The sequence below is a fragment of the Scyliorhinus canicula genome, chromosome 21 (genome assembly GCF_902713615.1).
Source record: "Scyliorhinus canicula chromosome 21, sScyCan1.1, whole genome shotgun sequence".
In the NCBI taxonomy this organism is placed as follows: Eukaryota; Metazoa; Chordata; class Chondrichthyes; order Carcharhiniformes; family Scyliorhinidae; genus Scyliorhinus; species Scyliorhinus canicula.
In genome coordinates this window covers 36,947,704-36,974,644 of record NC_052166.1, presented here as the reverse complement: position 1 = coordinate 36,974,644, position 26,941 = coordinate 36,947,704, and the positions used below count along the sequence as shown (strand labels likewise).

General features: G+C 44.9%; 1 protein-coding gene across 1 annotated transcript in view; it reads left to right on the top strand.

Moving 5' to 3' along the window:
* The first annotated feature begins 17,017 nt into the window (after positions 1 to 17,017).
* arrdc1b (arrestin domain containing 1b) overlaps positions 17,018 to 26,941 on the top strand; it is a 70,904-nt gene continuing 60,980 nt past the window's right edge. Inside the window, exon 1 of the mRNA XM_038781538.1 lies at positions 17,018 to 17,213. Coding sequence (XP_038637466.1) covers positions 17,096 to 17,213 — 118 coding nt within the window. The 5' untranslated portion in view covers positions 17,018 to 17,095. The remainder of the gene's footprint in view (positions 17,214 to 26,941) is intronic.

Sequence of the window (26,941 nt, the reverse complement as noted above, 5' to 3'; positions counted from 1 at the left end):
AAAACTACTGGCGCCCCCGCCAAAACCCTACTCGCTATCATATATTGCCCCCCCGGGTCTGTCAACATACTGGATGCTCTAAGGGCCTCCCTCTTGTTATACAAGACCGCCACCCCTCTTGACTTTGGAATGGAACTCCTGCCCCACCCATCCCTTCCTTGGCCTCAACTGATCCCTAACCCTCCGATACATCTCCTGCAAGAAGATTATGTTCGCTTTCAAGCTCTTCAAGTGAGCAAACAGCCACATCTTTTTACTGGACCATTTAATTCCCATTCTGACACAGGGGGCTGAATTCACCACCGTCGGATTTCTCCGTTTTGCCGACAGCCTGGGATTTCCCAACAGCCTGGGGCTGCCCCACAATGGGAAACCCCATGGACCAGCCGGCAGGACTGAGAATCCTGCCCAGGGTCTCTGAACCCCCCCTCTATTAGGAACCGCCATATCCACCTCATGAGGCGATGCAACCAAATCCAGTTCTGCCTCGGCTCCAGGCACACACAAAATGGTTGCTGTCACCACCCACATCGAATCCAACCACAAAGAAACCTGTGTCACCAGCAATCTCCTCCCCCGCCCCCTCAACTTCCTAATCACCACCCCTTCCCCTGCCCCCTCCCCCACTCTCCTTTGATCAGTCAGCCAACCTACCCAACTACAATAAACACCCTCCTCCTCCTCCTCCCCCCCCCCCCCCCCCCCCCCACGCCCAACAAAGAAAACTCAGCCACCCTCGGCATGTTACGCCCCCCCCCCGCCCCCCCCCCCCCAGCCACCACCAACCAGACAAATCACATCCATCCCCTCCCCTTGACTACCAGCTGCAGCCCCCTCCCTCACATTTGTTCCCATGCTAGTATGGTGGCCCCTACTTAGAAAACACCAAAAGGAACCCAACTCTAAGCCCAAACTACCCCATACCCCACTCCCTCCTCCAAAATAGTGCGTACCAGGAAGAACGAACCCAAAACCCTCGTTGACGGTGACATTATTCAAATGTACAGCATGTGAAGAGTTATGTTACGTTAAAACTAACCAGTAGATGGAGCTAAGGGACAGCACTATAAATTTCACTGACTCTTGGATTTCTGAGAGAGATGATGCAGTGGGTTAGCCCTACTGCCTCACGGCGCCGAGGTCCCAGCTTCGATCCCGGCTCTGGGTCACTGTCCGTGTGGAGTTTGCACATTCTCCCCGTGCTTGCATGGCTTTTGCCCCCACAACCCAAAGATATGAAGGGTAGGTGGACTGGCCACGCTAAATTGGCCCTTAATTGGAAAAAATGATTTGGGTACTCTAAATTTAAAAAAAAGATTTCCGAGAGAGTGAGCTGGAGAGGGTAGATTAGAATTAGCGAGACTGGAGTAGAGTGCATTGTAGAGCTAGTACGATAGAGTATAATTGTAGTTAGGATATAGAGATGGTGTTAGTGAGTGTAGTTTAATAATATACTGGTTGGGGCAGCACGGTGGCCTAGTGGTTAGCACAACCGCCTCACGGCGCTGAGGTCCCAGGTTCGATCCCGGCTCTGGGTCACTGTCCGTGTGGAGTTTGCACATTCTCCCCGTGTCTGCGTGGGTTTCGCCCCCACAACCCAAAAAAGTGCAAGCTAGGTGGATTGGCCACGCTAAATTGCCCCTTAATTGGAAAAATGATTGGGTACACTAAATTTATTAAAAAAAAAGAAAAAAAAAGAAAAAAAAATGATAATATACTGGTTTACGATAGGAATAAGTGTCGAGCTCTAAATCAAGTAATGTAAATAAAATTAGTTTTGTTCATGAAAAGAACTTCAAATGTCTTTGTGATCACTACGCTTTCCATCCTGAAGTCAACCTGACAAAGATCACCACAGACGGGACAAATTAACCCAATTCCCCATGGAGAAGAAACACGGAGCCCAAAACAGCAACAACATGAACAATAATGAACAAGGGGCAGCACGGTGGCACAGTGGTTAGCATTGCTGCCTACGGCGCTGAGGACCCGGGTTCGAATCACCGCCCTGGGTCACTGTCCGTGTGGAGTTTGCATATTCTCCCCGTGTCTGCGTGGGTTTCACCCCCACAACCCAAAGATGTGCAGGTTAGGTGGATTGGCCACGTTAAATTGCCTCTTAATTGGAAAAAATAATTGGGTACTTTAAATTTATTTTTAAAAAATAAATAAAATGAAAATCTTTCAATAAAAAATACATAAAAGGCAAAAAAAATTATTTTTAAAACAAAACAATGATGAAGAAAAAACACTCAGTGGCACAGTTTTAGCACAGCTGCCTCACAGCGCCAGGGACCTGGGTTCCATCCTTGTCTGTGTGGAGTTTGCAAGTTCTCCCAGCGTCTGCATGGGTTTCCTCCGGGTGCTCCGGTTTCCACCTACAGTCCAAAGTTGTGCAGTTTAGAAGGAATGGCCATGTTAAATTGCCCCTTAGTGAACAGAGATGAGTGGGTTAATTGGGCTACAGGGTTGCAGGGAGAGGGCAGGAGCCTGGTTAGAGTGATCCTTCAGAGGGTCGGTGCAGACTTGACAGGCCAAATGGCTTCCATCTGCACTCTAGTGATTCTAACCTGTAATCCTTCAAATATTCAAACAAAAAAGCTCCATAACTGTACATACCCACCATCAATTTTCCCCCAAACCACATTTTCCTCACAAAATCATTTGCCTCCTCCGGACTATTGAAATAATGTTCGCTGTCTTTAAAGGTGACCCACAGTTTCCCCGGGCACAGCATTCCAAACCGAACTTTGTTCCTGAAGAGCATATTGGCCTTGTTAAACCCAGCTCAACATTTAGCCAGATCAGCTCTAATATCATGGTAAATTTGTATGGCGCGTCCCTCCCAGCTACACTCTCGCGTGGTTTTCACCCACTTCAAAATTCGCTCCTTGTCCAAATACTTACATAAATGAATGATTACTGCTCATGGCGGATCCCTGGATCTTGGCTTCTGGTACAGCGACCGGTTGGCCCAGTCCACCTCGAGGGGGAGGGGGGGGGGGGGGGTGGATTTCATGAAGGCTCCCTCCCTGACCAGATCCCTGTACATCTTTGCACATATTTGGTGGCGCCCGTACCTTCGATTCCCTGTGGTAACCCGACTATCCTCCGGTTTTGATGCCTGGATGGGTTCTCTTGGTCATCCGCCCTGGCCTTCAAGGCTTTGTGGGCCTCTGCCAACATGCCGATTTCTGTCTCTAAAGAAACAATCCGGTCACTGTGGTCCGTGACTGCCCTCTCCATCTCCCGAATCATCGCACTCGGCGATTCCTATCGCTGCAGTTTTCAAGCCCTGGCAGTATTCCTGTAAATCTCCTCTGCACTCTCTTTAGGACAAATATGTCCTTCCTATAATGTGATGACCAGAACTGTACACAACATTTCAGCTGTGGTCTAACCAACGATTTATACAGTTCCATCATTACATGGCTCCTTTTGAATTCAATACCTCACCCAATAAAGGAAAGTATTCTATATGCTTTCTTGACCACCTTGTGCACCTATCCTGCCACCTTCAAGGACCTGTGGACATGCGCTCCAGATTTATCACTTCCTCGACCCCTCTCAATATCTTCCATTTATTGATTATTCCCATGCTTTGTTTGCCACCCCTAAATCCATTACCTCACACTTTTCCATATTGAATTAAATCTGCCACTTCTCTGCCCACTCAACCAAACCATTGATATCATTCTGGAGTCAACAGCTATCCTCTTCACTACATGGCCAATTTTTGCATCATCTGCAAATTTCCCAATCATGCTACCCACATTTCAGTCTAAATCATTAATATATACAACAAACTGAAGGGCACCAACACTTTCCCTTGTGAAACACCACTGGAAATTGTTTTCCATTTGCAAAAACATCTATTGGCCATTACTCTTTCTTTCTAGTCACCGAGTCAATTTTGGATCCAACTTGCCACCTTCCCCTATATGACATGAGATCTTGCTTTTCTGAACAGCCTGCCATGTGGAACCATGTCAAATGCCTTCCTGAATTCCATGTGGAAATATAGACTGTACTCCCCTCAGCAATCCTCCTTGTTACTTTCTCAAAAACATTATTTTAAGTTAGTACGATACGATCATCTGCGAACAAAACCATGAAACAAAACCATGCTGACTATCCGCGATCAATCCATGTCTTTCTAAGTGACCATTAATCCTGTCTCTCAGACATGTTTCCAATAGTTTACCCACTACTGAAGTCAGATTCACCAGCCTATAATTTTCTGACCTATCCTTTGCACCCTTTTTAAATAATGGCCAGACCTCCAATCCTCTGGTACCTCCCCTGTATCTAGTGATGATTGGAAAATGATCTTCAGAGTATCTGTTATTTTCTCCCTGGCTTCCTTTAACAGCCTGGGATACAATCCATCTGGTCCTGGTGAGTTATCCACCTTCAAGGATCCCAGTCCATCCAATACTTCCTCTCTCACTATGCTTATTTATCTAATATTTCACACTCCTCTTTGACTAGAATGTTTGAATCGTCCCTCTCCTTGGTGAAGACAGAGGCAAAGTACTCATTGAGAACACTGTCCACATCTTCTGAATTGACCCACAAGCTATCATGTATGTCTATGATAGACCCAACCTTATCCTTAGTTACTTTCTTGCTCTTTATGTATTGGTAAAACATCTTAGGATTTTCTTGGATTTTACCTCCCACTTTGTTTTCATATCCGCCTTTTGCTTTCCGAATTTCTATTTTTACTTCAGCCCTGTAGTTTCTAGACTCCTCTATGCTTTCTACATTATTAAATATTTTGTGACTGTCATAAGATTTATTTTTCTGCTTTATCTTGGCCTGGATAACCAGGGGGCTATAGATTTGGCAGCAACACCCCATTGTGCTGTGGGGGTATGTCTACACTGTGCACATAAAATTTCACCTTTGAATGCCTCCCACTACTTTGACCCAGTTTTTACCCTTCAACAGCTGTATTCAATCCACTTTTGCCAGCTCACCACTCAGCTTTGTAAAATGTGTCCTCCCCCAATTTAGAGCTGTTACTCCTGTTGCATCTTTGGCCTTTTCCATTATGATATTAAATCTAACTATATTATGGTCACTATCTCCAAAATGGTCCCTCACTGCTACTTCATCCACTTGCCCAGCTTCATTTCCTAAGATTAAATGTAGAATTGCGTCCCCTCTCATTGGTCTTGTTCGTGCTGGTTGAAAAAGTTCTCTCGAATGCAGTTCAAGAATTGTGCATGCTTTGTGCCCTTTACACTGTTTACATCCCAGTTGATATTGGGGTAGTTGAAGTTCCCAACAATCGCTACTCGATTGTATTTGCACTCAGAAATCTGTCTACATATTTGCTCTTCTAATTCCCTTCCACTGTTTTGGGGTCTACTGTCCAGTCCTAACAATGTGGCAGCTCCTCTTTTGCCACTGAACGCAGCCTATATGAACAAAGAACAAAGAAAAGTACAGCACAGGAACAGGCCCTTCGGTCCTCCAAGCCTGTACCGACCATGTTGCCCACCTAAACTAAAATCTTCTACACTTTCTGGGTCCGTATCCCTCTATTCCCATCCTATTCATGTATTTGTCAAGGTGCTCCTTAAATGTCACTATTGTGAACTCATTTAGATGCTGCATTTCATATATTATCCCTCCTCACAGTTGTAATTGATTCTTTAACCAATAATTCTACATCCCCACTTTTTGTATCCCCCTTGCTTTCCTACTGGAACACCTGTATCCAGGTGTGCTAAGCTCCAATTTTGCGGCTCCTCAACCCAAGTTTCCATTATAGTGATGATATCACGCTGTCGGTGTGTCTATTGGTGCCTTTAGCTCATCAGCTTTATATGTTCCTTTGCATTTACATATATGCCTTTTAACACTGCCAAATTCCTGTGCTGTACAATTTGTAACCTGTGCTGCGTCAGTCTTTCAGAGTCACTCAATAAGTCTCCCATTTTCTGCTCTGAATTTTCCCTTGGGTTCCCATCCACCGAACTTGAACTCCCAATTTCTGTTACGGGCAGAAGGGGGATTAATTTAAAACGGCCCTGATTTCTCCTCTTACTACCCATCCATAAACAGAAAGGTGTTTCTGATTTTTGAGTTTCCACTTTTATAGGCGGTAGCGCATTTTCCCCAACCCTTAAATTGGGACTGTTCCAATTCTCTATGAATGACTCGCACAACAAATTTGAGATAAGATAAAAATAAAAGGGTTTGTTTATTTCGCACACGCAACTTTCCGGATAGGGATTTCGCAATGTCTGTTCTTTTTCATTTGTGCATTGAAAAGAAACTTAAGGGAACAAACGGGTACAGAACAAGACAGCAATAAAAATACAAGCTATGGTTTCATGTGAGTTCAGAGTCCAGAATCAAAGTCTAATGGTGTATTGCAAACACTGGGAGAATGTGCAAATTCCACACAGAGACTGACCCAGAGCCGGAATCGAACCTGGGTCCTCGGCGCCTTGAGGCGACAGGGCTAACCCACTGAGCCACCGTGTTGCCCCATATATTGCATTTCAAGTTTGTAAAACATTGGAAATGCCTAAAGAAAGTGAGCACAGTAAGAAGTTTCGCAACACCAGGTGATGAAGGAGCGACGCTTCACCCTGTGAAGGATCAGCGCTCCCAAAGCTTGTGATTTCAAATAAACCTGTTGGACTTTAACCTGGTGTTGGGAGACTTCCACCCCAGTCCAACGCCGGCATCTCCACATCATAAAGAAAGTGAGGAAGCGGCTGAGTTTTAAAGACCTAAGATGTGAAGTGTTGCTTCCTCTGGAAGCTGGAACAGTTATGAAACAATAGCTGATGAACACTTTCAAAATATTGTTCAAGTATGTTGCAACAATACCAGTTAAACAACTGTTGCTCCTGTCTGGCTTTCAGAAAACACTGGCGCTCTGAATTCAAAGCACATCAACTGCTTCCCCGAATTGGCAACATCACCGAATATTTTTTGCTCTGTACTATTTATTTCGTGCATTACATTCATCAGGCTGGTTAACTGAATGCAAAGAAAAATGACATGAAAACTCTTTTAAAGTACTTTTCATTTACCACTTCTCAGAAATGGTAATAATAGTTCAGTGATGAAAGACCAGGAAGTACTAAATTGCGCCCCCGAAAGAGACAAAATGTCATTAACATTAGTCACATTCTACTGTGGGAAATGTGTAGGATGAAAGATGAGATTCTGCGAACAGTAAATATGAAGGCAGTATTCAACAGCTTATCATTAGACCTAGATAATGTGATGTGCACTCAGTCACATCGACCAGAAGATTCCCTGGTTCAATCCTTCACGTCTGCTGACTATTCCCATACCAGATCACTATCCTCTGAACTCTTCTGGGACCTAGGTGTGCATAAGTGCATATTACAGAAAGAGCAGACTTGGGGTCAGCTCTGATGTTTCCATGATTAAAGAGCCTGATAATACACACTATCCAAGTTCACATGTGTTGCTATTTGAGAAAGAGACAGGGTAAAGGATTCAAAGCCAGAATTTTACTGTGAAAATTTGAGAAACCAATAGAAAGTTAGACAAAACATATCGAATCAATGATTTTTCATATCAAAATAGTTGGTTTGGATAATAGAGTAGAAACGTAGAGTGGTGATGGAAGCCATTTAGAGTGCTCGAGGTTTATAGCGTGGGAACAGGCCCTTCGGCCCAACTTGTCCATGCCACCCAATTTTTACCACTAAGCCAATCCCAATTGCCTGCATTTGGTCCATATCCCTCTATACCCTTATAACTGTCTAAATGCTTTTTAAAAGACCAAATTGTACCCACCTCTGGCAGTTCATACCAGACACTCGCCACTCTCTATATGAACAAATTGCCCCCATGGACCCTTTTGTATCTCTTCTCGCTCACCTTTAAACCTTTGCCCTCTTGTTTTAGATTCCCCAACCTTTGGGAAAAGAAATTGATTTTTTCCTTATCTATGTGTAACGAAAAGGGTTTCCTTTACTCCACAAGAGGCTGGTATTGGGTGTCACAGATAACTGTGGGTGTCTCTCTCCTGCAGGTGTTAAAACCACGGCCCGGAAGTGTCGCACTGGGACAGCTTCGCAAGAGAGAGGGAACAAGTCTCACTGTTTATACCTAACTAGTGAGGTTGTCCTTATGCCACACCAGTTACCTTGACTGCCACCTACGCCTGTGTGAGTCTCTCTCCTGTGATGGTGAAATGCCACCCGGAAATGTCCCTCTCGTGCAACTTCACTAGCGAGAGAGAGAGGGACCACTGTTTATTCCTAACCAGTAGCCTCTCTTGAGTGAATTAGTTCTAAGCGCTCAGATTCCCTTTGGGTCCTCGACTATGGGATTATGTCTTGGCAATTATTGTGACTCAACCAGAGCAGACAGTGAAAGGAACGTGAGACTACAACAATGGTAGATTTAAAATGAAACAATTTATTCAAGAGAATTAGGTCTTCCACAACTCAGACTATAATGCACAAACACCGGTTATGAAATACTATGTATAAAAACAAGAGGCTAAATGGCACATCGAACATTCTGACTGTTACACAAATTTACTTTAATGCCCGCAAATGTAGATACACAGATATATCCACTCACCCACCCAAACCTCAACAGTCTATACAAATTGGGAATTTTCTGTGGGCTGAGGGAGTATACTCTCCATTCCAGGAAGGAAAGTTAAAAAAACACCAGCACAGATGACTCTGGTTCTTCCTCCAAACTGGCTGGTCCGTGTGGCTGGTGTCCTTCCGGTCTTCGTGGTCTGTTCGCAGCAAGTGAAATGTGCTCCAAGCAGGAGAGAGTCAGAACAGTCCCTCAGTCTCGTATTTTTAAGGGCAAAAAGCCTGGAGCAGACTGACCCCTCCCACAGGTAAGTTCCAGGACAAAAGCCTGCTGATTGATATAAGCAGTGTCCCAACAAATAGGTGGCATAATGTAACTTGATTTAACCAGTGTCCTTACAAAAAGTTCATCATGTCGCTGGAGACTGCTGATCGCTTGACAATAGTTCAGGTAGATGCTGGGGACAACTTTAATCGTTTTCCCATTAGGGTAATGTGATTTTGTCTGGCCAGGGCAACGAGTGATTTACATTGTTTTACATCTCAATTGTTTCTCTTGGAGTGAGTTCTGGCCGTTTAATCTTCCCGTATAATTTTCCTGTTGGTTCAGTCATCACTGCTGGCCCGGCTTATTTTTTTTTTGTATATTCTGTTGTCTGCCTGCAGACATGATCTGTACAGCAGTTTGTCCTTTTAAAATGGAATGTGTCCTTTTCCAACTTTGTCCAGTTCATTTTTGCTCCGCTGATGAGTTTGCTGCAACTTACATACGGCCCTCATTATTTTCTAGACCTTGATAAGATCACCCCTAAGATTTGGCCTGTTGAGTCTGTCCGAGTCTCTGCAAGAACAATTCAGCTAGCCCCACTCTCCCGCCCTTTATCCGTAACTCTGCACATTGTTTTGTCAATGGGTGTTTATCCAATTCTCTTTTGAAAGCCATAATAGGGTTTGACTCCTCCACCCTCTTAAGCAGCGCATTCGAGACCCCAACTACATATTTAAGACGTTTACATAAAAAAATGAGTATGATGATCCCGAGTGCTTTTTCTCCAGCTATTCCAGAATTGTGAAAGTGCCGGTCCTGATGGTGCAGAGGTGCTGAACAGGGGCTATTATAAGCAATGTTTTTTTTAATGTTCCTGTTCTCTGCTTCCCTCTCCTGAAGCCTCACTTTGAGCACAGGCTCTGGAGATGGGTGGTGTGAGGAAGGAGGAGACGATTCAACAGCCGAAGCTCACCATGAGCATTCAGGAGAGGGAAGCAGGTGAGTTGGAGAGCAGGAGGTTCTGTGAGAGCAAGGATCGACATGAGTCAGGGAGCAGGAGAGGTCACAAATTAGCAGGTCTGCACCAAGAGGATGCATTAAATCATAGGATCATAGAATCCCTACAGTGCAGAAGGAGGCCATTTGGCCCATCGAGTCTGCACCAGCTCTTGCTCTGATGATCGACCCTACCTTGTCCCAATCTCCCACCCGTAACCCCACCTAACTATTGGAAAATTTAGCATGGCCAATCCACCTAATCTGCACATCTTTGGTGCGTGGGAGGAAACCTGAGCACGCGAAGGAACCTCACGCAGACATGGGAAGTACTCCATACGGACAGTAGACCCGAGATCAGAATTGATCTTGGGACCCTGGCACCACATCAGGGCCACACTTGGGAAATCTTGCACCAATTCCCGCTGGGAGGATTACCGGTTGTGGGGGTCAGTGGGGATTGGAGATTAAGGCTTCCAGCCAATTAATCAGATGCAGATGGGGGAAAATCAGCGGAAGACCGAAGCATTGGAAGTGTATAGATCCTGTTTTTTGGCCGATGGTCCATTCTCCGCCGGATCGAGGAACCCAATACTGGCATTGGGCAATGGAGAATCCACCCCCAGTGGTATCGGCCATCAAAGTTAAATTGGATTCAGATTCCAAATTAACTAACTATACATGCTTACTGAAATTAAGCAAATAGGGCATCTACAAAAAAGCACAAACCTATGTACAATCATGGCAGTAAATTTACTTTGGGTTCCATATCTCACAGAACCATCCTTATTCTCTTGCTTTTCGAACTGAATGAGAATGAAAATCTGATTAATTGACAGCCATATGTTTTGACGCACAGTCATTGTTATTGTTACATTTGAATGATTTTTTTAAAAAATTAGGTTTCCATTTAAGTGTTTCTGAACTCCACTCTTGGAAAGACCTGCCATAGAATTTTCTTTCAACAATGCTTTCTCTCAGCTGTTTTCAGCAAGGATCCATTTCCAGGAGTCCCAACTCTCTTTTCAATATTTGTCTGCCTCGAATTGTCATTTGCATTCAAGCTTGCACACAATCTGTCAGGTATTCAACCACACTAATGCTGCTTCACGGGCTGTACTTGGGATTACTTTCTTGCTAGCTAACTTCACCAGGTCTGCAACTAAAAAGAAAATGCCGGAAAATCTCAGCAGGTCTGACAGCATCTGTAGGGAGAGAAAAGAGCTAAAGTTTCGAGTCCAGGTAATTACTTAAAACTACCTCCATTTTCTGACTTTGCATATTCCTAATAAGGTATGGTTGTTACCTTCTTTGGTTCAGCATTGAACCCCAAATCCCTAAGCGTTCCAAATATACTCCTAATATCTTGGGGATATTTAGTGATCCCGGGGACTGAGCAAATTACGATTGCTGACACATTTCAGCTATTGGTTAGAAAACATGGCATCAGGGCAGCACGGTGGCGCAGTGGGTTAGCCCTGTTGCTTCACAGCGCCGAGGTCCAGGTTCGATCCCGGCTCTGGGTCACTGTCCGTGTGGAGTTTGCACATTCTCCCCGTGTCTGCGTGGGTTTCACCCCCACAACCCAAAGATGTGCAGGGTAGGTGGATTGGCCACGCTAAATTGCCCCTTAATTGGAAAAAAATTAATTGGATACACTAAATTTATAAAAAAAAAGAAAACATGGCATCAAGCTATCTTTCACGACTTTAAAAGATAGATAGAATAGGCATTGCTCTCGATTGTAGTTATAAACCAACAAACAAATCTACCAGTGAAAGATAACTACCAGTATGTAAATGGTGTGGTGATCCACTGTGTTAACTGTGTGCACCTGTAATGGGGATGTACAGTAGGACCTACACTACAGGTTTGCCGGTAGCCCCTGCCGGCTAGCTCCGCCCACAAGGAGCCACATAAATAGGCATGACTCCTCCTGATCAGCCATTCTGCCAGCTGCAGTAGGAGGCCACGCGTCTGACTGTAATAAAGCCACAGTTGTACCAATCTGAGTATTTCGTGCAATTGATAGTGCATCAATTTATTACAGTCAGATGCGTGGCCTCCTACTGCAGCTGGCAGTCCTTTCTGGCATCTGGTGAGTGCGGATCCAGCTGCAGGCGATCAGATTGAGCTCCAGCGTGTTCCCGCTAATCCAGGATGCCCCGAATTACGCAGAGGCTATGGCTCTCCTTAAATAGAACTACGTTCAGAAGACGAACACACTCTTTGTTAGGCACGTTCTCGCCACTCACGTACAACTGCCTGGTGAGTCGATCGAAGACTTCTGGCGGGCTCTTATCCCACTCGTACAGGACTGTGACTGTCAGGCCGTCACGGCCACGGAACATTCCAATCTCCTCATGCGACACGCATTTATGACGGGGATTGCGTCGGACCCCATCCGACAACGACTGCTGGAAGGGGCCACGCTCGACCTAGCGGAGCCGAAAGCTTTAGCGCTCTCCATGACGGTCGCATCTCGCAACGTCCAATCCTACCCCGCTCGCCGCGCGGCCCACCCCTCCTACTCCTCTTGGACCCCGCAAATGACCCCCCCGGCTGGGGCCACTCCTGCTCAATATGCCTGCGCCGTCCGCCACACCACGCACCCTGGGGGTCCCCGCTGTTACTTCTGCGGCCAGCAGAAGCACCCCCACCAGCGCTGCCCAGCCCGTGCCGCCACTTGCAAATCCTGCAGTAAGAAGGGCCACTTTGCAGCGGCGGTGTGCCAGGCCCGAACAGTCGCCAATATCGCGCCTGAATTCGCTCACTTCCCCCAGCCGATCGCACAATGGGCGCTGCCATCCTCTACTCCCAGGGCCACGTGCGACCAGTGGGTGCCGCCATCTTCTCCCCCCAGGTCCACATGCGGCCCGTGGATGATGCCATCTTGCCCCGCCCCCAAAACGTGCGCTCCGGACACCGCCTTTGCCACTATTTGGTCTTCCCCACGGGACTGGAACACTGGATCCTCGGACGACCACCCGGTGCTTGCCTTTATGACACTGGATCAGTTCCGTCCTCACAACCTGGCCACCGCTTCGACGACAGTGGAAATCAACGGCCACGCGACCTCTTGCCTACAGCACAGTGGCACAGTGGGTTAGTCCTGCTGCCTCACGGTGCTGAGGTCCCTGGTTCGATCCCGGCTCTGGGTCACTGTCCATGTGGAGTTTGCCATTCTCCCCGTGTTTGCGTGGGTTTCGCACCCACAACCCAAAAATGTGCAGGGTAGGTGAATTGGCCACACTAAATTGCCCCTTAATTGGACAAAAATGAATTGGGTACTCTAAATTTATTTTTTTTAAAAGAGGGAGCTAGGGCTTTTCTCTTTGGAGCGGAGGAGGATGAGAGACGACTTAATAGAGGTTTATAAGATGATGAGGGGATAGATAGAGTGGACGTTCAGAGACTATTTCCTCAGTTGGATGTAGCTGTTACAAGGGGGCATAACTATAAGATTCAGGGTGGGAGATATAGGAGGGATGTCCGAGGTAGGTTCTTTACTCAGAGTGGTTAGGGTGTGGAATGGACTGCCTGCTGTGATAGTGGAGTCGGACACTTTAGGAACTTTCAAGCGGTTATTGGATAGGCACTTGGAGCACACCAGAATGACAGGGAGTGGGATAGCTTGATCTTGGTTTTGGACAATGCTCGGCACAACATCGAGGGCCGAAGGGCCTGTTCTGTGCTGTACTGTTCTATGTTCCACATTAAGAAGCCTTACAACACCATGTTGAAGTCCAACAGGTTTGTTTCAAACACGAGCTTTCGGAGCACTGCTCCTTCCTCCGAAAGCTCGTTTTTGAAACAAACCTGTTGGACTTCAACCTGCTGTTGTAAGACTTCTTACTGTGCTCACCCCAGTCCAACGCCGGCATCTCCACATCATGTTCCACATGGACAGTGACCCAGAGCCGGGATACAAACCCAGGTCTTCAGCGCCGCAGTCCCAGTGCTGACCACTGCGCCACGTGCCGCCCCCTCGGGACCAGATCTTTTACCATGCACAAGATCATTGCATAGTCATAGATGAGGCAAATCATATTTCCCATCTTTCACTCACCCATAAAGTGATACGGCACTCCCTTCCGGCCATTGCTGTATCCAAATGTTTCTTAAATTATGATAAGGTAAAGGCCTTACATAAATGCAAGTTGGTATTGTATTTTTGGGTTCACTCTTACCAGTAGCAATTTGGTACAGTTCGCCACCGAGAGTTTTAGCTTAGCTTTTTAGAATTGCAATAATACCCTTGTTTGGTTAATTCATTTGTTTAAAATAAAAGTTTCTCAGAATTAATTTCCTGGCAACAATCACCAGGTTAGTACAAAAACCACATCCAGTAAGGATCAGGTTAGCATTTAATAAGTGAGTGGTGTATTATTATTGAAGGTGCTGCAAAGTTGCTCAAAAAGGACTGAACTGACTAGTTTGTCTGCTGAACCTTTTTTTTCATGGACAAAAGTTGAGCTGTCCAACAACAGACAATTTAAATGCTGACCATGAATAAACCTGGTCCTAAAGTGTCTGGCTGGTATTATTAATCGTCCTCATACGTAATGCGGGTGATTAGTAGGCATTGTAAATACAAATCCAGAAACAATAAATCACTTCCATTGTTTACCCAGGACACGTTATCTCGGAATACTTGCGATTCGAGGTCAAGATTCAGTTCATAGGGAGTGGGATGATTTCCTTTCGGAACCAAGTTTTGCATGGGGCACAGGCAAAATATTGACTGGTAAATTATAACAGTGTATTTCAGTGATACACTATTACAGCTGATGAACAGTTGTAGAGCTTAACCACTGTAAATTGGTGTAGATTAGGTCTGACGCAAATAGTAACATGTTGTGTTGCAAATTCAAAAAAAATGCAAAAAACATCAATCAGGTTCTACTTCGTGTGTGGAGAGAGGGGTCAAGGCAGATTCAAGTACTGCACCCCGGCTGTGATCTCAGTGACTCCATTAACATTTTGAGTCCAATATAGAATTCATACAGGAGGCTATTTGGCCTGAATAGTCTGCACCGATCCTCTGGAAGAGCACTTTAAATAGGCCCACTCCCCTCAACCCCCCTCCCCCTAACTTAACCTGCACATCTTTGGGCGCTAAGGGGCAATTTGAGCTTTGGATTAATCTTCTTCCAATATTGCCCCCAAAACAATAACACGGCGTCTCTCTTCCACAGACGCTGCCAGACTTTCCCAGCTTTCCCAGCACTTTCAGTTTTTATATTTATTGTCACGTGTACCAAGGTATAGTGAAAAGTATTGTTCTGCAAACATTCCGGGCAGATCGCTCTGTGCATGGAAACATAGAACAAATGATAAATACGCAAGGATATTTTTTTCCTGAAATTTGGAGTACCCAATTCTATTTTTTCCAATTAAGGGGCAATTTAATGACAATACTAATTTTTATTAGTGTCACAAGTAAGCTTACGTCATGAAGTTACTGTGAAAATCCCCGAGTCACCACATTCCGGTGCCTGTTCGGGTACACTGAGGGAGAATTCAGAATGTCCAAATTACCTAACAGCCCGGGACTTGTGGGAGGAAACCTGTGCACCCGGAGGAAACCCGTGCAGACACAGGGAGAACGTGCAGATCCCGCACAGACAGTGACCCAGCCGGGAATCAAACTCGGGTCCCTGGCCTTGTGAAGCAACAGTGCTAACCACTGTGCTTACAATTTAGCGTGGTCAATCCACCTATCATGCACATCTTTGGGCTGTGGGAGGGTGGGACCCATTCAAACACGGGGCGAATGTGAAAACTTTACACATAATAATAACAATCGCTTATTGTCACAAGTAGGCTTCAACGAAGTTACTGCGAAAAGCCCCTAGTCGCCACATTCCAGTGCCTGTTCGGAGATGCTGGTACGGGAATTGAACCCGCGCTGCTGGCCTTGTGCTGCATTACAAGCCAGCTGTTTAGCCCACTGTGCTAAACCAGCCAGTCCTCTGTGCTAAACCAGCCACACCAGCACGGTGAGGCACCCATTACACCAGAATACGTAATGAAAATGCACGAAGAGACTACAACTGTTTTATCTACAACTATAGAATATAAAATATTGGGCCTCACGGTAGCATGGTGGTTAGCATCAATGCTTCACAGCTCCAGGGTCCCAGGTTCGATTCCCGGCTGGGTCACTGTCTGTGTGGAGTCTGCACGTCCTCCCCTTGTGTGCGTGGGTTTCCTCCGGGTGCTCCGGTTTCCTCCCACAGTCCAAAGATGTGCGGGTTAGGTGGATTGGCCATGCTAAATTGCCCGTAGTGTAAGGTTAAAAGGGGGGGATTGTTGGGTTACGGGTATACGTGTTACGTGGGTTTAAGTAGGGTGATCATTGCTCGGCACAACATTGAGGGCCGAAGGGCCTGTTCTGTGCTGTACTGTTCTATGTTCTATGTATAGATAAAATGCTTAGAAATTTGAGTTCAATCCATAAGAGGGCATCTCAAGAGAGCGGTAACAGCCGCTTTTTAATCTATTGGTGCGTGTTCTCCCACGTCTGCATCTTCAGCCCATCCAGCATTTCTACTCAAAGGGACTTCGTTTCTGGGGCAAGGTCGCATGTGGTGTGGAGGGAGGGGTGTGAAAGGTTGGCTAGTGTAGAGCTGAGAAATGAACTGACACTTCCAACACTGATGAAGGTTCAACTCAATTTTATTAACTAACTTCTAACCAACTAACACGCAATGACTGTGGGTCTAATTGATGCTAACTTAAACTAGAAACGTAAGCCTTGTCCGAACCAGTTGCTGCTCAGCATGTGGTGTGAATCTGCTGGGCTGGATGAGTTATTGTTACACTCAGAGGCTGCACCCAGAATGAGTGGAACCGTGGTGCCCTTTGCCTTTATAGTGTGTGTATTCTAATTGGTGATTGGCTGTGGTGGTTGTACATGTTGATTGGTCCCTGTGTGTGTCCATCAGTGTGTGTCTGCACCATGATATACTGGTATATGTCAGGGTGACAGGGTTGATGTGGGGGGGAGGAGAGCAGCGGGCGCGTGCGCCTTGCGATTGGGGGAAGGTGTGGACGGGGTTATTTGATAACGTCACCGCGGGGGCGGGGTTCTTTGCTGACGTCACCACAGGGCGGGGTTCCTTGTCGACGTCACCACGGGGCGGGGCTCTTTGTGAACGTCACCGCATGGGCGGGGCGTGTCGACGTCAGGGCGTTTGTGCGGCCGCGCGTGCTGGGTTCCGGTTCAGTCCGGCGACGGCGGAGGCGACGACTATCATCATTGACCACCATGGGGAAAGTTCAGGAGTTGAGCGTCGCCCTGAAGAACAACAAAGTGGTCTACAGCCCCGGCGAGTTCATCAGCGGCGAAGTGAAGATCAAGCTGGCCGCGCATCTCAACTTCAAAGGTCAGTTCGCCTGACCTCTTACCCTCCTCCTCCCCCCCCCCCCCCCCATCCCGGCTGGAGCAACCTGCGGGGGGCGGTGAAGGTTGTCCCTGGAGACGGTGGGTGGGCCAGGCTCCGGGTCGGCGGGACGGGTCGAGAGGTTTTGGGGGAAGGGAAGGGGTTGATTAAATCCTGGGGGCGGGAGTGGAGGGGGCTGGAGGAGCAGGAACCTGTGGAAAGAAGCGAGAGCTTTACAGGTGTGCAGGTGAGACCAGTAACAGGGGGAAGGGAGTGAGCCGAAGCAACCAGCAGAGAGTCGAAAGGCACCGACCGGACCGCAAGCCAGCGACACTAGAAAAAAGAATGAGAAGTGGAAGAGGAAACGCAGAAACATTAATCTGCAGAGAGAGACCTATAGAATGGGTGAAAGTCGTGTTTTCTTTTAACTGGAATTGGGGGGAGGGTGGGGGGGGAGGGAGGGAAGGAAAGTTTGGAGATAGTCTTGTCAGATTTCTTTTCACTACCCAGAGTTGCGGTGGCAGAGAGATTTTGGAGGGATTAAAGAGGGATTACTTATGCAATAATGCACTGTACTTAGGAAGCTTTTACATTGTTTCAAATGAGAGATAATGGATGCTCCTGAGTAATCACAGCAGTCATCTGTGTATTTAACTGTAACGTTTGAACGTTTAATAACTTCTGAGTTCCAATGGAAGACTGGCATGTTGAAGCCGTTTTAATACTTGTATCTCATTTAATATATTCGAAATCTAATATGCATTGTTATTTTGGATTTGATTTATTGTCATGTGTACCGAGATACAGTGAAAAAGTATTGTTCTGCGTAAAGTTGAGACAGGTCGTTTTATACATGGGGGAAAAAAAACAACATACATAAATACACAATGTAAATATGTAGACACAGGTATTGGGTGAGCGTACAGAATGTACTACTCAGCAGAGAAGATGTGTGAAGAGATCAGTTCAATCCATAAGCGAGTCATTCAGGAGTCTGGTAGAGGTTTTATTGAGTATTTTATGCAGGATAATATTTGTAACGATCAAAGTTTGCATAGTGTTAATTACTTTGTTATTGGAAAATAATGGTTAACATTGGAAATAACGTGAAGGATCATATAACGTTTAACAAAGGTTTGATCACGGACTATGAGCAAGCTAAGTGCAGGGTTTTGGTCAGATAATTAGCAAGAGAAATATTTGAGAGATTTGTCACTTGAACAGAACTGTTAATAGACTTATAAATATTTTGTTATAGTCGAAACTGATTGTAACTGATTTTTGAATGTAGTATGTGGGCATGATGGAGGATGTTAAGGTTTTTAAAGAAAATACCATTTAAAATCTGTATGAATTTGGGTTGGGACTATTTGACCAGTGTAGTTTTGAGCTGATAAATGCAATAATGAATGTTTCTAATGTTATGTTTTGTGTTGAATGATGCGGGGAAGTAATTTTTGATACGTGCACAGATGAAGTTGTATTTAATTACTTGAATGCAAGAAACATCTGACTTAACAATTGTGTATGAAAATTGACAGTGGACCTAAGAGAAGAGATTACGAATTATCCCCTTGATCGGTAAAATGGTTCTACAAGGCTTGTATTCACTGAGATTCTTAAAACACTTGAGAAGTTTGGAGCATTTGATTGGGGGAAGAGAGCTGGAGGAAATTGGAGATGGGATGAAGCATTATAGTATTTAAGCTGATTAGAGACCGGGTGTTAATTTTCTGCAGAGTCACTGTGACAAACTTACTGGAGCTGGAAAATCAACATGCTGCTGTGGGTTTGGTTTGTACAATTTGTAAGGTGCATACTGCACCTTACGTTAGTGAGCTCAGTCTTTTCAGCTCTTACACTTGGAGCAAATAACCTTATCTCTATTTTACTCATTGTTCCAAAATCAACATTGAGCCTGTTGAACTTGTTCTGCCATTCAGTTCCTTCATGGTGAATCTGTATCTTTTACTCCTTCGTTTTCTGAGCCCTTAATATCTTTGCCCAACAAGGTCTGTCAATCTTGGTTTAGAAATTTTCAGTTAAGCTAGTTGCAATTTTTGGGAGTGGAAGGGAGGAAACTTCCAGATTTCTACTGTTGTTTGAAGAAATGCATTCTTGCATTACCCATGCCTCCTTGTGCTCTCTGAACTTAGGAAATTGTTTATTTCTCTCTGCTATCAAATCCTTTGATCATCTGAAACAACTCTGTTAAATCACTGTTATTCATCCTGATTTGAAGGAATATGATCCATGTATCCTGTTCTCAATCTTTTTATGCCAGTATTATTCTGAAGGGATGACAGTATACCCTTCAACCTGTCAGAGCGGCACAATGGTTAGCACTGCTGTCTCATCACCCGAGATCGAGTTCAATTCCTGCGTTGGGTGACTGTGGAGTTTGCAGATTCTCCCTTTTTTTAACGTTGGTTTCCTCTGGGTGCTCTGGTTTCCTACCACAGTCCAAAGATGTGCAGGTGGATTGGCCATGCTAAATTGCATTTTTCTCCAAAAGGTTAGTTGGGGTTACCGATTTGCGGAGGAGTGGGTCTAGGGACAGTGCTCTTTCAGAGGATTGGCCTCATTCTGCACTGTAGGGATACTATCCCAGAACTGAATGCAGTTTTCCAGATGGGATTTAATACAGTTCTATACAGCTGTGACATAACTTTCAGTCCTCTTGAAATGAAGGTCAGCATTCCATTCGTGTTAAGATTATTTTTTTGAATCTGCCCATAAGCTTTGTGATTGCTGTTTTTGGACCACTGAACTTCTCTCTGCTCATATTTTCATAGCCTCTTGCCATTTGAAAAGTACTTTGATTGATCTTTTATTAGGTGCTTTCCCATCTCCATCTGCCACAGTTAAGTCTGCTTTCTCAACTGGGTTGACGAGAGATATACGTTTGTTGTGCCTGACTCTAAACTGTTAGACAACAACCATAACTTGCTACAATATCAAACCTTTAATGTAACAGGGAGTACGTTCTCCATGTGTCTGAGTTGGTTTCCTCCGGGTGCTCAGGTTTCCTCCCCCAAGTCATGAAATACATGCTGTCAGGTGAATTTGACATTCTGAATTTCCCCTCCGTGTACCCGAACAGTGTCAGAATGTGGCAACTAGGAGATTTTCACAACAACTTAATTGCAGTGTTAATGTAAGCCTACTTGTGACACTAATAAAGATTGTTATAAAACAAAGTCACAAGGCACTTCACAAAACAAGTGTAAGAAAAAGATAATTGCTCAGCTAAAAAAGATCATCTTAGAAGATTTGACCAAAAGGTTGTGGACATGAGTTTCAAAGGGTGGTGGTGGGGACAGATAAATGGAGAAGCAGAGTGGATTAGGGAAGGAATTCAAGAGTTTAGGTTTTTGTGTCTGAAAGCATGACTTCCAATCCTTCGACAAATAGAGGACAGGTGCATACGGTGCCATTGTGTGTGGAATGGAGAGCTTTTGAGGGGGCTGTGATGAGGGTGTGTGGTGGATTAGAGTTATGGGAAGGGATGAAGCCATGAATGGATTTATACAAGGTATTACATTTTAAACCGGTAATATTGAGGGACTAAGAATCAAAGTAGATTTGCAAAAACAGGTGATGACTGAGCATGACTTCGTGTGAGCAGGTTAGAAATGAGTTTCAGGTCAGCTGAATGTTATGGAGAGTGGCAATTGGGATACCATTCAGGAGAACTTTGAATAGTATTAAAATGACAAAGCTATGTATGAATGCTGAGCAGCATATTGGCTGTGGCACGGATGGAGGTAGACAGTGTTAGTGCTGAGTATCAGTAATCTTTGTGGTTGGAAGAAATCGGGTCGGAAATACAGCTTGAGGTTGAATGAAATGTCAAAAGTTACAAACAGTCTTGTTCTACCTAAGGACAGTAGCCAAGAGGTGAATGGAATTGCTGGCAAGAGGGTGGGGACAGTGGCAGAAGCAGGAGGTATTGGCTATGGTATTTGCAATATTTAAGTGGAAGAAATTGAGTTTGTTGGAGCCTAAATGTCATGTAAAAGTCAGCTAAACAGTCTACCAATATAGAAATGGTGGCGGAGGTTAAGAGACAATGGAGAGATGGGTGTTAACAACGTACGGCATTTGAACCCATGCCTGATATTACCATGTGGCAGCATGTTGGTGGAACTCCGGCAATAAAGATAATGTACAGGAACTGAAGCCTTGGTTAGTGTTACTTTGGCTACAGTTGGATAAAGAAGATTGGAATCAAGCACGTGTCATGCTATGAACTGGACAATGAAGGAGAGATGTTTGACGAGGGTGATGTGGTTTTGGTGAGGGCTATTTTGATGTTTGGCTGGGGTAGGAATGAAGTTTTGGGAAACATCTGGGGCGTGAGAATGCACTCATGCTTTTGTGGAGGAGAGAGATTAGAAATGGAGCCATAATTTATAAGAATAATATCTATGGGCACTATGCTTCCTTCAAGGAAAATAAAATTGAAACCAGTTAATGAAGCAATATATTCCTTCGATCTGTTGCTTGCGTATTCAAACATAATTAAATGAGTTGAGACTCTGTACTCAATGATGCACCAGATAAACTTATTTTATTTGGCTTTAAAGGACATACTGTGTGGAATATTACAACAGTTTTCAAGCGTATATTTGAAGATTCGGTAAACCTCTTTCGTAGGTAGCTGTTGACTTGCTTTTCAGTTCCTTTATTTTGGGTTGCTCTTGCCAACAAGCAATGACCTAAGTTTGTTCAAACTGAAAACCACAAAGTGTACATTGAATACTTGTCAGTCGGCCAAGTCATGGCCCTCAAATAAATTTAACAGTAATGGATGTGTGATTTTGTGTTAAGGGTATTAGCAGCTTTACAAAAGGGGTATTGCTTTACTGCTATACTATGAAACTCATTAGTTTTGTATATTTGGTTAAATTCAAAGCAGTAGAATTATGTTTTACACAACCGAAGCTGGCCCCAGCCTTGTATTCACTCTCAATTCCCTGACGAGCCTTCTGTGCATCACCCTACATGCTGTTTGTCCTCCAGTGAAAAAAATATTCCATGGCAATATTCAAGCAGTAGGGGACATAATCTCTGTGTACAAGCAAATAGATATCAGTGTAACAACTAATATGTAAAACAGATTGTTTATCTCATTGCTGTTTGTGGGACCTTGTGTGCCAATTGGCTGCTATGCTTCCTACATGGCAGCACTGATTTGATTGGAAATATTAATTGGCTGAAAAGTATTTGGGGATATCCTGCAGATTGGAAAAGGGTTTGACGATTATCTGATGATTTAAAAAAATTGCAGGACTGTGCGGCAAAACGGGATGAGACTAAATTAATTACTCTAGCCGAGAGCGGGCATTGACATGATGGGCCAAATTGTCATCTCCTGTGCTATAACCATTCTGTGAGTAAATGCAAGGTTTAGTTTGAGCCTTCAACCACCTCAGCTTTACTGTTTCGGACCACTTTCCTAAAGCCCAGAGCCAACACTTACGCCTTCACAACCTTCTTCAAGCTCATCTCTGTGGGATAATGAGTAGTTAGAGTGATTGCTCCATTTCCTCTTTTCCATTTTTTCCATTTTGGGGAACTGGTGAAAGGATTCCTGAGCTGATTATCATTCTATTGCACCGTGTTATGAATGCTCTCCTCGTGGCCAACAAGTCCTGGCATTGGGGCTTGAACCCAGAGCTCCTGGTGCAGAGGTAAGGCTCCTACCACTGTGCCACATGACCTCCCCATGCCAATGCCACTGTAAAGTTTGCTACGTATACTTGCATCATTGAAGTGCGATACTGAGTACCATGCAGAATTATGGCAAGCTAATTGAATAAGTACACTGCAGGTAAAAATCGCTTATGTTGAAAACCATCGCACCACAGTGACAAAAATGAGCACATCCTGTATTCCACCCCTACTCCCATATAGCAGAATTACTGATTTTTTGATGTAAACGATATGAGGAAGTTCCATTTGGAGGCCAGGTGGTTTCTCAAACAGAGACTTGATTCTTAGCTTTGGCTACCTCAACCAAGTGCTGCATTCATGTGACATGATTCATTAATAGATGTCTGGCGCTTGGGAAATGTCAGACAAGGCAAAAAGCGTCATTGAGTGAATATAGTAAATACATAGTTAAGTGAGCACCTGATGTATTTGAATTTGTTTTTAGTGTCTGGCTATTTCAAATTCAAGAGATATGTGATCAGATTACATGTTACTATAAAGAAGAAAACAGAAACTGTTCCTACAGAGAGAGTTTTTATGATTTGAATGTGGAAGAAAGGCAGAATAATTTCGGAAGTAAGGTCATTAATGCATACTGTTATGATCCTGGACCAGAACCCCAAGCTTTGATACATTCTGATTTTGATATAGTCTGGTTCAGGAACCAATAAATAACCTGTTGACAAAACTAGGGTTTAAGACACTTGCAAGAGGATGAAGCCACTAGGTTAGAGATAGAGAAATACAGCACAGAACAGGCCCTTCGGCCCACGATGTTGCGCCGAACTTTTGTCCTAGGTTAATCATAGAATTTTGGACAATTTGTCATGGCCAATCCACCCAACCTGCACATCTTTGGACTGTGGGAGGAAACCGGAGTACCCGGAGGAAACCCACGCAGTCACGGGGAGGATGTGCAGACTCCACACAGACAGTGACCCAAGTCGAAATCGAACTTGGGACCCTGGAGCTGTGAAGCAATTGTGCTATCCACAATGCTACCGTGCTGCCCTTAAGAAGTTAACCTACACTCCCTTATACTACCCTAATCCAAGTACCTATCCAATAGCCGCTTGAAGGTCCATAAATTTTCCGACTCAACTACTACCACAGGCAGTGCATTCCATGCCCCCACTACTCTCTGGGTAAAGAACCTACCTCTGACATCCCCTCTATATCTTCCACCATTTATCTTAAATTTATGTCCCCTTGTAATGGTGTGTTCCACCCGGGGAAAAAGTCTCTGACTGTCTACTCTATCTATTCCCCTGATCATCTTATAAACCTCTATCAAGTCGCCCCTCATCCTTCTCCGTTCTAATGAGAAAAGGCCTAACACCCTCAATCTTTCCTCGTATGACCTACTCTCCATTCCAGGCAACATCCTGGTAAATCTCCTTTGCACCTTTTCCAAAGCTTCCACATCCTTCCTAAAATGAGGTGACCAGAACTGCACACAGTACTCCAAATGTGGCCTGACCAAGGTTTTGTACAGCTGCATCATCACCTCACGGCTCTTAAATTCAATCCCTCTGCTAATGAACGCTAGCACACCATAGGCCTTCTTCACAGCTCTATCCACTTGAGTGGCAACTTTCAAAGAACAATGAACATAGACCCCAAGATCTCTCTGCTCCTCCACATTGCCAAGAACCCTACCATTAACCCTGTATTCCGCATTCAGATTTGTCCTTCCAAAATGGACAACCTCACACTTGTCAGGGTTAAACTCCATCTGCCACTTCTCAGCCCAGCTCTGCATTCTATCTATGTCTCTTTGAAGCCGACAACAGCCCTCCTCACTATCCACAACTCCACCAATCTTCGTATCATCTGCAAATTTACTGACCCACCCTTCAACTCCCTCATCCAAGTCGTTAATGAAAATCACAAACAGCAGAGGACCCAGAACTGATCCCTGCGGTACGCCACTGATAACTGGGCTCCAGGCTGAATATTTGCCATCCACCACAACTCTCTGTCTTCTATCGGTTAGCCAGTTTGTTATCCAACTGGCCAAATTTCCCACTATCCCATGCCTCCTTACTTTCTGCATAAGCCTACCATGGGGAACCTTATCAAATGCCTTACTAAAATCCATGTACACTACATCCACTGCTTTACCTTCATCCACATGCTTGGTCACCTCAAAGAATTCAATAAGACTTGTAAGGCAAGACCTACCCCTCACAAATCCGTGCTGACTATCTCTAATCAAGCAATGCCTTTCCAGATGCTCAGAAATCCTATCCCTCAGTACCCTTTCCATTACTTTGCCTACCACCGAAGTAAGACTAACTGGCCTGTAATTCCCAGGGTTATCCCTATTCCCTTTTTTGAACAGGGGCACGACATTCGCCACTCTCCAATCCTCTGGTACCACCCCTGTTGACAGCGAGGACGAAAAGATCATTGCCAACGGCTCTGCAATTTCATTTCTTGCTTCCCAGAGAATCCTTGGATATATCCCGTCAGGCCCGGGGGACTTGTCTATCCTCAAGTTTTTCAAAACGCGCAACACATCTTCCTGACAAGTATCTCCTCAAGCTTATCAGTCTGCTTCACGCTGTCCTCTCCAACAATATGGCCCCTCTCATTTGTAAATACTGAAGAAAAATACTTGTTCAAGACCTCTCCTATCTCTTCAGACTCAATACACAATCTCCCGCTACTGTCCTTAATCGGACCTACTCTCACTCTAGTCATTCTCATATTTCTCACGTATGTGTAAAAGGCCTTGGGGTTTTCCTTGATCCTACCCGCCAAAGATTTTTCATGCCCTCTCTTAGCTCTCCTAATCCCTTTCTTCAGTTCCCTCCTGGCTATCTTGTATCCCTCCAGCGCACTGTCTGAACCTTGTTTCTTCAGCCTTACATAAGTCTCCTTCTTCCTCTTAACAAGACATTCAACCTCTCTTGTCAACCATGGTTCCCTCACTCGACCATCTCTTCCCTGCCTGACAGGGACATACATATCAAAGACACGCAGTACCTGATCCTTGAACAAGTTCCACATTTCACTTGTGTCCTTCCCTGACAGCCTATGTTCCCAACTTCTGCACTTCAATTCTTGTCTGACAGCATTGTATTTACCCTTCCCCCAATTATAAACCTTGCCCTGTTGCTCGCACCTATCCCTCTCCATTACTAAAGTGAAAGTCAGAGAATTGTGGTCACTACCTCCAAAATGCTCCCCCACTAACAAATCTATCACCTGCCCTGGTTCATTACCAAGTACTAAATCCAATATGGCCTCCCCTCTGGTCGGACAATCTACATACTGTGTTAGAAAAGCTTCCTGGACACACTGCACAAACACTACCCCATCCAAACTATTTGATCTAAAGAGTTTCCACTCAATGTTTGGGAAGTTGAAGTCGCCCATGACTACTACCCTGTGACTTCTGCACCTTTCCAGAATCTGTTTCCCAATCTGTTCCTCCACATCTCTGCTGCTATTGGGGGGCCTATAGAACACTCCCAACAAGGTGACTGCTCCTTTCCTATTTCTAACTTCAACCCATATTACCTCAGTAGGCAGATCCCCCTCGAACTGCCTTTCTGCAGCTGTTATACTATCTCTAATTAACAATGCCACCCCCCACCTCTTTTACCATCCTCCCTAATCTTGTTGAAACATCTATAACCAGGGACCTCCAACAACCATTTCTGCCCCTCTTCTATCCAAGTTTCCGTGATGGCCACCACATCGTAGTCCCAAGTACCGATCCATGCATTAAGTTCACCCACCTTATTCCTGATGCTTCTTGCATTAAAGTATACACACTTCAACCCATCTCCTTGCCTGCAAGTACTCTCCTTTGTCATTGTTATCTTCCCCACTGCATCACTACGTGCTTTGGCGTCCTGACTATCGTCTACCTTAGTTGCTGGACTACAGATCCGGTTCCCATTCCCCTGCCAAATTAGTTTAAACCCTCCCGAAGAGTACTAGAAAACCTCCCCCCCAGGATATTGGTGCCCCTCTGGTTCAGATGCAACCCGTCCTGCTTG